This window comes from Sorex araneus, chromosome 2 (genome assembly GCF_027595985.1).
Source record: "Sorex araneus isolate mSorAra2 chromosome 2, mSorAra2.pri, whole genome shotgun sequence".
Classification (NCBI taxonomy): Eukaryota; Metazoa; Chordata; class Mammalia; order Eulipotyphla; family Soricidae; genus Sorex; species Sorex araneus.
Genome location: NC_073303.1, coordinates 210,969,133 through 210,982,249, shown reverse-complemented (window position 1 = coordinate 210,982,249; position 13,117 = coordinate 210,969,133). Strand labels below are relative to the sequence as shown.

The 13,117-nt window shown below is 38.5% G+C and overlaps 1 protein-coding gene across 1 annotated transcript in view; it reads right to left on the bottom strand.

The window, feature by feature from the left end:
* Positions 1 to 13,117, bottom strand: part of UNC13C (unc-13 homolog C) — a 473,794-nt gene that overhangs the window by 159,366 nt on the left and 301,311 nt on the right. Inside the window, exon 18 of the mRNA XM_055126062.1 lies at positions 4,320 to 4,405. Coding sequence (XP_054982037.1) covers positions 4,320 to 4,405 — 86 coding nt within the window. The remainder of the gene's footprint in view (positions 1 to 4,319; positions 4,406 to 13,117) is intronic.

Sequence of the window (13,117 nt, the reverse complement as noted above, 5' to 3'; positions counted from 1 at the left end):
CACCAGTAATGTCTCTATTCCTCTCAGCCCTGAGATTTTAGCAGCCTCTCCTTACTCGTCCTTCCCAACGATTGGAGGCTCTTTCAGGGTCAGGGGAATGAGACCTATCATTACTGTTTTTGGCATATCTAATAGGCTATGGGTAGCTTACCAGGGTCTGCCCATGCGGGTATATATAAATATATGTATATATATATATATGTGTGTGTGTGTAATATATATATATATTCAGACAATAGTAGCGAATCATAGAGGGAAATACATATGTGATATATATGCATACAGCATTCTAACATATATATATATATATATATATATATATATATGCCTGACTGGGAACATCTGTAAAGGCGATTAGAGGCTTCTCCCAAAGCCTCTGTCCCTCTCAGAGAGGCCGGCAAGCTACCGAGAGTATCCTACCCACATGACAGAGCCTGGCAAGCTACCCGTCGCGTACCTGATATGCCAAAAACAGTAATAATGATGGTGCTCATTCCCCTGAACCTGAAAGAGCCCTCAACTCGCCATCAGGCTACACTAGCAAGCGACAGGGACAAATGAAGAGGTTCCTGGTGCCTGCTCTGAAGGAATAGCCAATGGCCGAAAGCAGAAGCTAAAAAGTGGTCTACAGCACTGAGCTTCCAATGGAGGAGAAAGGGTTACAGAAAAGGGGGTCATAAAGCTGTAGGTAAGCTGGTGCAGGGCAGTTAGAATGCTGTATGCATAAAACCCTATTATGAACACTATTGTAAATGACAGTGCCTGAAATTAAGCCAAACATCAAAAGGTGCTAGCCATGAATGCACAAGATTAACTAAGATGTTTACTGTAATGTCATTTAATAAGCTCAGGAAGGTAGGCTTTCCTGAAGGTACTATTTAACTATCTCTGCGTAGTTTGGTATTAATTGTCAGGCCTAAATCTTAGTCAATATCTTACTGAATAGAAAAATCACTCCCTTACTTGTCATTTGAAATAAATAAACTTTTAAAAGGTATCTTACCATTAATAGTATCACTGTATCACCGTCATCCCGTTGTTCATCGATTTACTCAAGCGGGCACCAGTCACGTCTCCGTTCATCCTAGTCATAAGATTTTATCAGCCTCTCCTGACTCGTCTTTCCCAAAAATTGGAGGCTCTTTCAGGGTCAGGGGAATAAGACTTGTTATTGCTACTGTTTTTGGCATATCATATGCCACAGGGAGCTTGCCAGACTCTGCCTGACGGGCAGGATACTCTCAGTAGCTTGCTGGGCTCTCTGACAGGCATATATATTTATTTCCCTCTATGATGATGTGCTGCATGGACACATGTGTGAGGCCCTGCCTGAGCATGTGGTAAGCGGCCTGGAGCATGGTGGCAGTTGGGTAGTGGAGGTTGGCTGCCAGGGCTGGGTCCCTTGGGGCGGGGAGGGTTCTCACCCCCCCCCTCACCCGGGGCTCTCCGAGTGAAAACAGCCTGGCACGAAGTCCAGTGGCATTGGCTGTGGGGGCCTCAAGTTTGCTATTTACAACACAAATATCAATGTATAATAAATTAACATTGTTGGGGTAGAATGTTCAGTGAGTAGAATGTTTGCTGTGCGTGTGGCCAGGCTGGGTTTATCTCTGACGCTTCAGATGGTCCCCCAAGCCTGACAGGAGTGATCTTTGAGCACAGAGCCAGGGGTAAGCCCTGAGCTTTGCACTCCTCCCCCAGCAGACCCCTGCAAATACCTCTTCACACAGTGATGTTTTTGTTATTCATTTGAGCAATTATCAGTTGTTTGTCTTTGAATGAACAAAAGTAATATTGATGATTCTCGATTAAATGAGAGAGAGAAACTTGCCTCTCCCTTTCTTAAAGAACAAACATAACTGTTACTTATAAGAGTTTCTGAGCCTCTGTTATATAACGGAATGGGGGAAAGGTATCAAAAAAGTTTTGAATGATTTTCATAAGAAAAAGATAAAAGACAGCTAACCTTTGCGCTGTTTCTAGTCTCTGAGGTAGACTGCAGGGGTAGAGTGGTAACTTCGTCACTCTAATAAATGTAAGGAAATTTGAGAGCATAAAATAGCAAAAGTAAGAGATCAATTTTCAGGGAAGTTATATCCTTCACTGTGAAAATTTTCCTGAAGCCATTCATCCTATTAGTGACTTGTGAAAATGGAATTTAAAATCAGAAAATTATTTATGATCAGACTATAAAGAGGACAAATGAGAAAAATAGTACCTTGAGGTACACCACACATTAGATACAGTAGAACATATGTTTTACATATTGTTCTTCAGTTTCATCAACCTATGCATATGGATTTAACTTGAAGATATGACTTGAAACACAAACTCCTAGTTAAGAAACAGTGCCGGGGCTGGAGAGATAACACAGTGGGTAGGGCGTTTGCCTTGCATGCGGCCGACCCAGGTTTGATTCCCAGCATCCCATAAGGTTCCCTGAGCACCGCCAGGGGTAGTTCCTGAATGCAGAGCCAGGAGTGACCCCTGGGCATCACCCGGTGTGACCCAAAAAGCAAAAAAAACCCAAAAACCAAAAAACAGTGTCTTAAGTAATTTCAAACAATCTTGAATATAATTATTAACTATAAATGAGGTGAATACCAGTGGATCCTACAAACTATTCACTTGTCATCTTGTGGAGTAGCCAAACTTGCTCTTCATAAAGACTTTGAAGACACATGCAAATATTACACAATTGGTGCCCTGAATCAGATTGTCCTGATTGAAGAAATGATTGCCAGATAACTATTTTGTGGATAACAACACGACGACAAATACAACTTCTATGTTCAGCTGGAGTTACCAATTAAACATACATTATAGGCACCTAGATATTTAAATGGTTCTATAAATATGTTCTCGTTTATTAAATTATGCTTATCAATGTTTTCATAACAAATAATATTAGCTAAGTATTTATGTGCTAATAATGTGCTTACTCCCTTTTGCCTTCATGTCTGACCTTCTTCTTACACAAACATAATAAAGTGGGCATTTTGCCCCTAGTTTATAGGAATTAAAATTGAGGCTTAATGAGTTTAATAAATTATCCAATATTAGACTAAATGAATAAAAGTAAAGTAGCGTATCCTGAACTAAAGCTTAGTTCTAAATGATCATAAACTCATATTATTACCTGAAAGCATATAGAAAAAAATGATCAGAAAGATATGTTGAAAAATCAACTCTCTCTATATGATGCAGTATTTCCAGTATTTTTCTTCCTTCACTATTATTTTCACAGGAAATACTCTATATTGATGCAGAATGAATACAGAGATAAGTACAATTTTGCACCAAAAAAAAGCTTCTCACACGGAAGGATGAAGAAAACACATAGACTTTAATCTGCACTTCAATTGTTTTATTACAGTGATTATGATTTCATGAAAATGTAGATAAAATGAAAACAAAAATTATCAAATTGTGAATTCTATCTTGATTCAATCTCAAATATTTCATTTGCCTTGCATGCTGCCGACCCAGATTCGATTCCTCCGTCCCTCTTGGAGAGCCCGGCAAGCTACCGAGAATATCTCCCCCATACGACAGAGCCTTGCAACCTACCCGTGGTGTATTCGATATGCCAAAAACAGTCACAAATCTCACAATGAAGATGTTACTGGTGCCCACTAGAGCAAATTGATGAGCAACGGGATGACAGTGATACAGTGATACAGTTCTCCTATTTACATTGCATGTTGGTGAGTAATTGATGCAACTCTGTTGTACAGACTTTCCATTGACCTTCTATAAAATTGTATCTGCCTAGTAATACATTTCATTTCTAACTCACACAGACAAATATTCAACTTAATCACTCACACCACCAATTTCGTCAGCTTTGGTAAACAAACTGCGGCTTGTACACAGTGGGGAGGGTGTTTGCCTTGCATGCGGCTGACCTGAGTTCAATCCCAGGCATCCCATATGGTCCCCCAAGCACCATCAGGAGGAATTCCTGAGTGCAGAGACAGGAATAACCTCTGAGCATTGCTAGATGTGACCCAGAAAGCAATAAAATAAAATAAAATAAAGATTTTTAAATAATAAAGTATTTCTGTGTCTGTACTCTTCTATGGCTAAAATACTCATTCTGATCTTACAAGTTGCACAACTTGACTAAAAATGAATTAACTTTTTTATTTTCTTAAATGTCCTGTAATCTTATCTTTATACTAAGTGGAAATCATTTAAAAACTCAAATAATCACAGCAGTGTTTTGATACATCAAGTATCTTCATTCAAAATGAGGAGTACAGATTCTCAAAATTACCTAAAAATGTGCTACAATGAATATAAACATATGTAATTACCTTCTAGTGCATATTTCATATCCTGAGCAAAAAGAGTCCACATAATTTCAGCACTGATTTTTCCCATGTTCAGTTCTTGAGGAAACCTAAAACAAAAGGCATATACAATTGTATCAAAAAAAGAGAAATGTGCCTAAAATAGTGGTTGCTTTACTTGTATACATAGTAGGTATTATAAAGTACTTAAATTAATTTTGCTAGATCTATTAATAAATTATCTGAGGCAAGGAACAAAGTTACATACCAGAGTACTGTGATAGAAAGGCTTATTCATGGCAGAAATCAAAGACTCCACTATATCAAAGACTCTGAGTCTCGGGGCTGGAGCGATAGTACAGCGCATAGGGCATTTGCCTTGCACGCGGCCAACCCAGGTTCGATTCCCAGCATCCCATATGGTCCCCTGAGCACCGCCAGGGGTAATTCCTGAGTGCAGAGTAACCCCTGTACATCACCATCACCAGGTGTGACCCAAAAAGCAAAAAAAAAAAAAAAAAAAAAAAAGACTCTGAGTCTCTCAGGGGGGCAGAGAGATGGTAGAGAGGTTGAGGCACTTGTCTCACATTAGCTGGTGCTAGTTTGTCCCTGGACACCAGATATAATCCCCTGTCAGGCACACTGGAGTAAGCCCTGAGTAGCACTGGATGTGCCTTTCTGTCAAATTAATAAAAGTCATGATTGCAGTTCCAAAATAATAGTACTGATGCTGGAACCATAGTGCAGCGGGTAGGGCATTTGCTTTGCAAGTGGCCGACCCGGGTTCGATTCCTATGTCCCTCTCAAAGGGCCCGGCAAGCTACCGAGATTATCCCACCCTCTCAGCAGAGCCTGGCAAGCTCCCCGTGGTGTATTTGATACGCCAAAAACAGTAATAACAAGTCTCACAGTGGAGACGTTACTGGCGCCCACTTGAGCAAATTGGTGAACAACTAGATGACAGTACTACAGTGCTTGATAAAACTATAAAGGCTACTTGAATGTGTTTTTGTTAGTATATAAATAACTTTTTCAGTTTTACCAAGCACATTATTTTCTCCATGGTTCATTTCTAAGGCTGGATAAAATAAATTTTATTACATTATAAACACTCATAGGAGGCCAACAAGACAACGGATATCCTGTTCTTTTCTTCTATGTTTCCTGTTCTACAAAATACATTATGTTTATATACAGTCGTAGAATCTGTACTAAGAAAGAAAATATATAATGGGTAATTAGAAGTAATTCACACTTGGTCATACTACTTGGTTGATTTCATGAAACTAAAACAATCCTTAATGGTACTGAGAGGTTCCTAAGTAAATATGACCTCAATATAAAAGTTGTTTGTTTGTTTTTGGGCAAGCTACCCATGGCGTATTTGATATGCCAAAAATAGTAACAACAAGTCTCACAGTCTCACATGGAGACGTTACTGGTGCCCGCGCGAGCAAATCAATGAACAATGGGATTACAGTGCTATAGTGCTTTGTTTTTGGGCTACAACTGGAGATGCTCAGAAGTTGCTCCTGGTTCTGTACTCATGTACTACTTCTGGCAGTGCTTGGGGGACCATATGGGATGCGGGGATCAAACCCAGGTGAGCCACAAGCAATGTGAATGCCCTAGCTGTTGGGCATTTATGCCCAACTTGTTATGTCTCTGTAAATGTAAATTTTAATGATATCATTGTAATATCAATGCAAATTTTAATAATATCATTGGTATTACACAAAACTTTTCAAAATCCAGTCGTGTGCTTCATTAGATATTCTTTACTAGTTGTCATATGGGAATTTGTCTAAAACATTCCAATGTCAAAATTTATAGAAAATAAGAAAATGCAGAAGTTATATTGGTATATAAATCCAGAAAACAGAATACTATTAAAAATAAAGCAATCCAAATGTTTATAAAATTAGTTCACCGTAGATATAAAAATAACCTTAAGAAACTGATTTAAAAGTGTTCTTTTATGGATAGCTTCTAATCACATAGTATCAGATTAATACTTATGTAATAATATTTCAAAATATAAGTGCTATAACAAAATATCTTGGGATACTAAGAGATAATTATTTTAATATTTTCATATTGAGAACAGAAAATATATTAGCTTTTCAGTTCCCCAATTTTAAAAAAAGTGCAGAACTCAAATAATATTTATTATGAAAATCCATGCAAAATCTTCAACAATCATGGCAAATTTAATCCTAAATGCATTTTTTTTGTTTGTTTGTTTTTGTTTTTTGGGTCACACCCGGTGATGCACAGGGGTTATTCCTGGCAGTGCTCAGGGGACCCTATGGGATGCTGGGAATCAAACCCAGTTCGGCCGCGTGCAAAGCAAATGCCCACCCGCTGTGCTCCAGCCCCCTAAATGCATCTTTAAAGTATTGATCAAGAAAAATGGATCCCCCAATTAAAGTTATGAGAAATTGATGTACAAGCAGTATATGAGATAAGGACATCAGGGCCTGGTATAGGAGGTATACCAGATCTCTTCTTCACATTAATATTTTCTAGAAAGAATTTATTTTTCTCCTGGCAGTAATGCTCTAAGGATGGAAGAGATGCTCGTACTGCAATTAGGGGCAAAGCTCATTCAATAATTTATTCATATTTACTTAGAAGAAATGGCCCTCTAACAGCCTCAGAAACTGCATGGATCAGGATCCAGGATATTCCAGATGTTGATTTTTAATTATCATTCTGTTCTTTGTCCCATCAGGAGTCTTTCAGCTACTATTTTCTGTTTAGCTACTCAGTCTCACAGCATTTGTGTTCAAGTTAGGCATTCCCTTTGGGAAAGAGAGTTGGCATTCACTTGACATACTTTTCTAGTAGATAAACACATGTGGTTATAAGTACATGAAAATCTGTGAGGATAAGAAAGTATTAAATTCATTCCAATAGCTGTGTTCAGGCAAAGAATAAAGAGAATTTGATTCAGAAGTCAATTGGACACATAAGACTTCAATCAAATTTATTATTTTATTTAAAAATCCTAATAATTTGCAAATTTGCCATAAATTATCTATACATAAAATAGTCATGATCTAAGAATAACAAGAGTGGATATATTAAAAATGACAGGGGCTGGAGTGATAGCACAGTGAGTAGGGCATTTGTCCTGCACACGGCCGACCCAGGTTTGATCCCCAACATCCCATATAGTCCCCTGAGCACTGCCAAGAGTAATTCCTGAGTGCAGAGCCAGAAGTAGTCCCTGTGCATTGCCAGGTGTGACCCAAAAAGCAAAAACACACACAAAAAAACCCAAAAATGACAACAAACCATTTTATCAGAAATGAATGATATTCGTTAAAAAGTAACTATTGCAGACTCATCCACTAAATTATTTTTAAAAAGTAATTGCATATGCTACTATAAACTATGATACTTTAATGATCAAATAAAATTTGAATAAAAAGTAAGGAAATTGAGCCAGAGCAGTAGTGTAATTGCATTGTAGACCACCAAACTTGGTTTGATTTCTGGCATCACATATGACCCACTGAATACTACCAGAGTGATTTCTAAACACAGAGCCAGAAGTAAACTCTGAGCACAGTTGGATGTTTTCCAAATCCACAAAATATAACCAAAAACCCAAACCACAGAAAACTACAACATCCACATAAATCAATAAACACAACACCAGAGAAAAAGTAAAAGTAGATAAAAACAGGTCTATGATACTTCAGCTTTGTACTGGAATTATATATTGTTTTTTCTTGGAATTATATATTGTTAAATGAAACAGATACAGTTTGTAGGATAACATAGCCTCAGGTAGTTTATGTTTATTGGGTTACTCCCATTACAGTGCTCCCATTCCTCTTTGTTTATTTGTAGCTTCTTTCTTAGTGTTCTGTTGACTTGTAAATATTGTTTTTCTCTTCTCCTTGAGTCCTTTGCATAGTTTATTCAGAGCAATGTCCTTTTTGTATGGATGCAGGAAGACTTAGCAAATGCTATGCTTTTGTAACATAGGAGTCATTTGACTCTATATGATATTTTCCTCCTGGGCTCTGTTCTCTCAACCTAAGCCTCAGCTTCCCTTACTTCCTAGCACCCCCAAAAGCAGGGTCCCGAAGAGGGACTGGATGGACCCAGGGCAAGCGGTGAGTTGTGTGCTACCCTGACATAGAGATGGGCCTGGCCAAAGTGCCTAATGCTTGATTATAAGGTAAGAGCTTGGTCCTGGACAAATGTTGTCATGATCCAAACAGTGATAACTAGATTTGGACCCTGCTAGGGTTAAGAGTGATTAATCTGGCCTGAGTGCTCTAGTCTGAGTCTGTGGCAAGATGTTGCCAGGAGCGCTGCCTTGCAAGCCTCAATGTATCTCTTGCTATGTCCATACAAAAATAACTAATATTAAGATGTTAATAGGGGCTGGAGAGATAGCATAGCGGGTAGGGCGTTTGCCTTGCACGCGGCCGACCCGGGTTCAAATCCCAGCATCCCATATGGTCCCCTGAGCACGGCCAGAGGTAATTCCTGAGCGCAGAGCCAGGAGTAACCCCTGTGTATCGCCAGGTGTGACCCAAAAAGAGCAAAAAAAAAAAAAAAAAAAAAAAAAAAAAAAAAAAAAAGATGTTAATAAGTGTGTGGGCTAAGAAAGGAGAAAAACAGCTAAAGAGGCAGCAAGGGCTTTGGAATGCCCTTAGGTAGTACTGCCCTTTGAACCTGGTGGCCCTCAGGAAGGGCTTTCTTATGCTGATTTTGCTATGGGACTGGGTATAACCTAGGGGCAAGAGCTAGAGAGGGAGGAGGGAGAAGAGGGATGGGAGAGAGGCTGGAGTAGATCCAGGGAGAGGACAAAGCTGGGAGTGTGGGAGATGGGAAAGATGGAAGATTGAATAACCTGTAACTAATCAGCAACCAGCTTGGTCCTTGTTCTTCCTTTGCCTGTCTTTGGCCAACAGCCATCCCGATCCAGCCCATACACAGCGGTTCCAGAGCACCAAACGCGGGCGGTGAGACAGAGCCGCCCAGAGAGCCCTCGAGTGCACTCGCCCCTCTGCGAGCTTTAGTTTTTTACAATAGTTCTAGCTGTTTTCAAGTTTACAGTTCAGTAGGATTGACAATAAATTATACTACAACATAAAAGTTATGATAAGTTCCAGAAAGAAAACTACAAAGCAATGAAATGAGGATGGTTGTAGGGAGAAGATTATTTCTTATAGATCTAAGTTTTTGGAAAATGACGGTTCCTCAAAAGTTCTCAAGAGCTGTTACAGCAGCTTATCTTTAATGAAGAATAACTCTTTGCAGCCTCTTCAGAAATGCAGAAAAGCGACATGAACAATTTTGCCAATCAGGCATTTAGAGCGTCTGTTATGTGGCAACAGCAATGAAAGGAACGTATTATTTTTTAATACTTAAGTGGTGGTGACAATAATGATCGTCAAAGGAGACAGAGCAAGAGCAACATGGGAAAGCGGAATATATAGGAAACAAATAGGAAATGAAAATGAATAGTATACAATTATTCCTGACACTGAAGGAGTCACTGAAAAGCAACAACAAAAAGAACAACAAAAAAGCCAAAAATATAATGGATGTTGGTCTTTTTTTCCTTCTAGATATGAGTTCAAGAATCATAGGTTAGAATTGAACAGGCTATATAGTGGCAGTAAGAGAAAAATCTGGAACACAGTAGAGATAAGTATATAGGATGCAGATGAATATGCTGTAATCATTCACAGAAAAAATGAGCATAGTTAACTATTCTTTCTAAAGAGAATGATTAATAGAAGAGGGGAGAAGTGAATGCTAGTAACTGTAATTACTTAAGGAAAGACTTTCAAAATGACCTCTGAAATAGATTCTAAATCTCAAAGCTTCAATCAGATAATCAAGGGATATTAAAATAAACTGTAGGACTTTGTGAGACAAAAAGTAATGTCACAAATTTCATTTCAATTCTTGAAAATTTTTGAGTACTGTTATCACTACCGTTAAAACCAACATATGGCAAAACCTAAAACAAAACTACTCTGCCATTTAAAACAAAAAGAACACACTAGAAAAATATACGCAACACAATACACATGTGCGTGTAGTTAAAGGGATCTTGTGTATCACTTGTATCACTTGTCATCCCGTTGCTCATTGATCTGCTCATTGGGCATCATTAATGTCTCCATTCATCCCTGTCATGTGCTAGTGTAGCCCAAAGGTGTCTGCTCGCTCCAGGAACAGAGCCTGGTTATTTCTCATAAAGTCAAATCTTTGAGCTGCATATCCCTGGTGTTATATGAAAGAACAGAATACTATGAAACAATTCAAAAGAATAAGGTATATTTGCATGTATTGTCATTAAATGATGTCTCTTGGGCAATATGGCACTGCACTGTATCACTGTCTTCCCATTGTTCATCGATTTGCTCAAGCGGGCATCAGTAATGTCTCCATTGTGAGACTTGTTACTGTTTCTGGCATATCGTATACGCCACGGGGAGCTTGCCAGACTCTGCTGTGTGGGTGGGATACTCTTGGTAGCTTGCCGGGCTCTCCAAGAGCAACAGAGAATCAAACCCGGGTTGGCCGCATGAAGGAAAATGCCTTACCTGCTGTGCTAAGCAAATAGAACTATTAGTATCCATAAGGTGACTCCACATTTTACAACACACACAATTAACACTATTAAATAAATGCTCTATGCACCAGTGCAGAAAGAATTGGCTGGAACAAATACAGTTAAGTACTGAAAATGGATAAGGTTTGAATGAGAGGAGAGTAGGGAATAGAACCCAAGTCAACTGCATGCAAGATACATGCTCTACTTACTGCACAATCATTCTAACTCCCTCCCCCTCCCCCCTCCACACACATACCAACAATAAAGACAAACCCACAGATCAACAGAGAGGAGTTGGATATACTGACACAACTGTACTCAAATATATGATCACGTAATCTTTGATAAGGGAGCAAGAAATATGAGATGGAGCAAGGAACACATCTCAACAGGTGGTGCTGGAAAAAACTGGGCAGCCTCATGCAAAAAAAAATAAATAAATAAAGAGGAACTTGATCTCTTTCTAATGCCAAGTACAAAAGTCAATCAAAATGACTTATCACTGTATCACCGTATCACGGTCATCCTGTTGTTTGTTGATTTACTCGTTACCAGTAACGTCTCTATTACACTCAGCCCTGAGATTTTAGCAGCCTCTCCTTACTCATCTTTCCCAACGATTGGAGGCTCTTTCAGGGTCAGGGGAATGAGACCTATTATTACTGTTTTGGGCATATCAAATACACCACAGGTAGCTTGCAAGTCTCTGCCTCTGCGGGCGGGATACTCTCAGTAGCTTGCTGGGCTCTCTGAGAGGTATGTATGTATATATGTGTGTATATATATACACAAAGCTTGTGTCCTCTGCTTACTTGCTCATTGCCTTTTTTCACAGAGTTTGACACAGTTCTGGCAATTTCCACTGATCAAACCAAGGAGCACACTGAAGTGGTTAAACCTCAATATAATCTAGAGAATAGATATCTTATTTCTATTCCACTTCTTTACTAATTTACTCATGGTGGTAGTGACTGTAGCACTGTCGCACTGTCATCTCATTGTTCATTGATTTGCTTGAGCGGGCACCAGTAACGTCTCCACTGTGAGACTTGTTACTGTTTTTGGCATATTGAAAATGCCATGGGTAGCTTGCCGGGCTCTGCCTGCGGGCAGTAGTGACTAATATCTTTAAAACTCAACTTCCTCACCGATCAAATGGGAATGATCATGGCATAGACCTGAGATTTTTTTCAGGGACTGTTGTGAGGCTTAAATTAGCTTTACATGTAAGTACCCTGTACAGTCACCAGCACAGAGTGAGCACACAACAAATATTTGCCATTGTTAACAACAAAACTGAAACGATAAATAAAACATATAGGACATTATAATTTAGATGTTATTGATCTTAAAAAAAAGGATATTAAACAGAAATCTGTGCTAGATTTCAGTCACCGCAAAAATGAGTTAGTAATAAAATTAATGACAATAAATTTGATTGCAGTGAGCAATTTTTTATATACTCAGGAGTAAAGAGCCTTTACAAACTTCAGAAGTCTCAAGTTACACATGAATAATTTATATGCTAATTACAAATAAATCTGAATTATAATATATGCAGAATTAAAGAGATTTCCAACATTCCACTTCTTCATCTGAAAGGATCATTATCTATTCTTAAATTTTAAGGGCCGGAGACAGAGTACTGGTGCTAAGATGCTTGCCTTGCATGCAGATGCCTTTGGTTTGTTTGGATCCTGGAACAATTTATGTTTCCTGAGAATGCCAGGGAGTGATTCCTGAACCAGGAGGATGCACAGAAGACCACTGGGCATGGCCCAAAGCCACCTTCTTCAAGGTGAAACAACAAAAGACAAAGAATGAAAATTTCATATTCATACTTATTTACTTATTCATACTTTAAATTTGGCCTCCTTAAGCTGATCTGAATTCATGAGATTGACTAAAACACTGCTGGATGTAACTCCCCCAAATAAGTAAAGTGTAATGCTTAAGGAAATAAATGATCCAGTTTTACATCATCTGGATATCTTCTCTTTTTAATTTGCAGTAATTAATAAGAAGTTTAAACGTGATGTCTTAGAATTCAATGAGACGCAACAATTTAATAACCCAATTTATTATCTTGCAAATCTCTTAGTGAAATAAGGAAAACATAATCTACCATTGCCAAATTTGTTAATGCTGATTCATTAGTCACACAGATAAAATTAGACTCCATTAAGTGTGAAGTATTATTTTGATATGCAAAGTTTGCCTTTGAAGA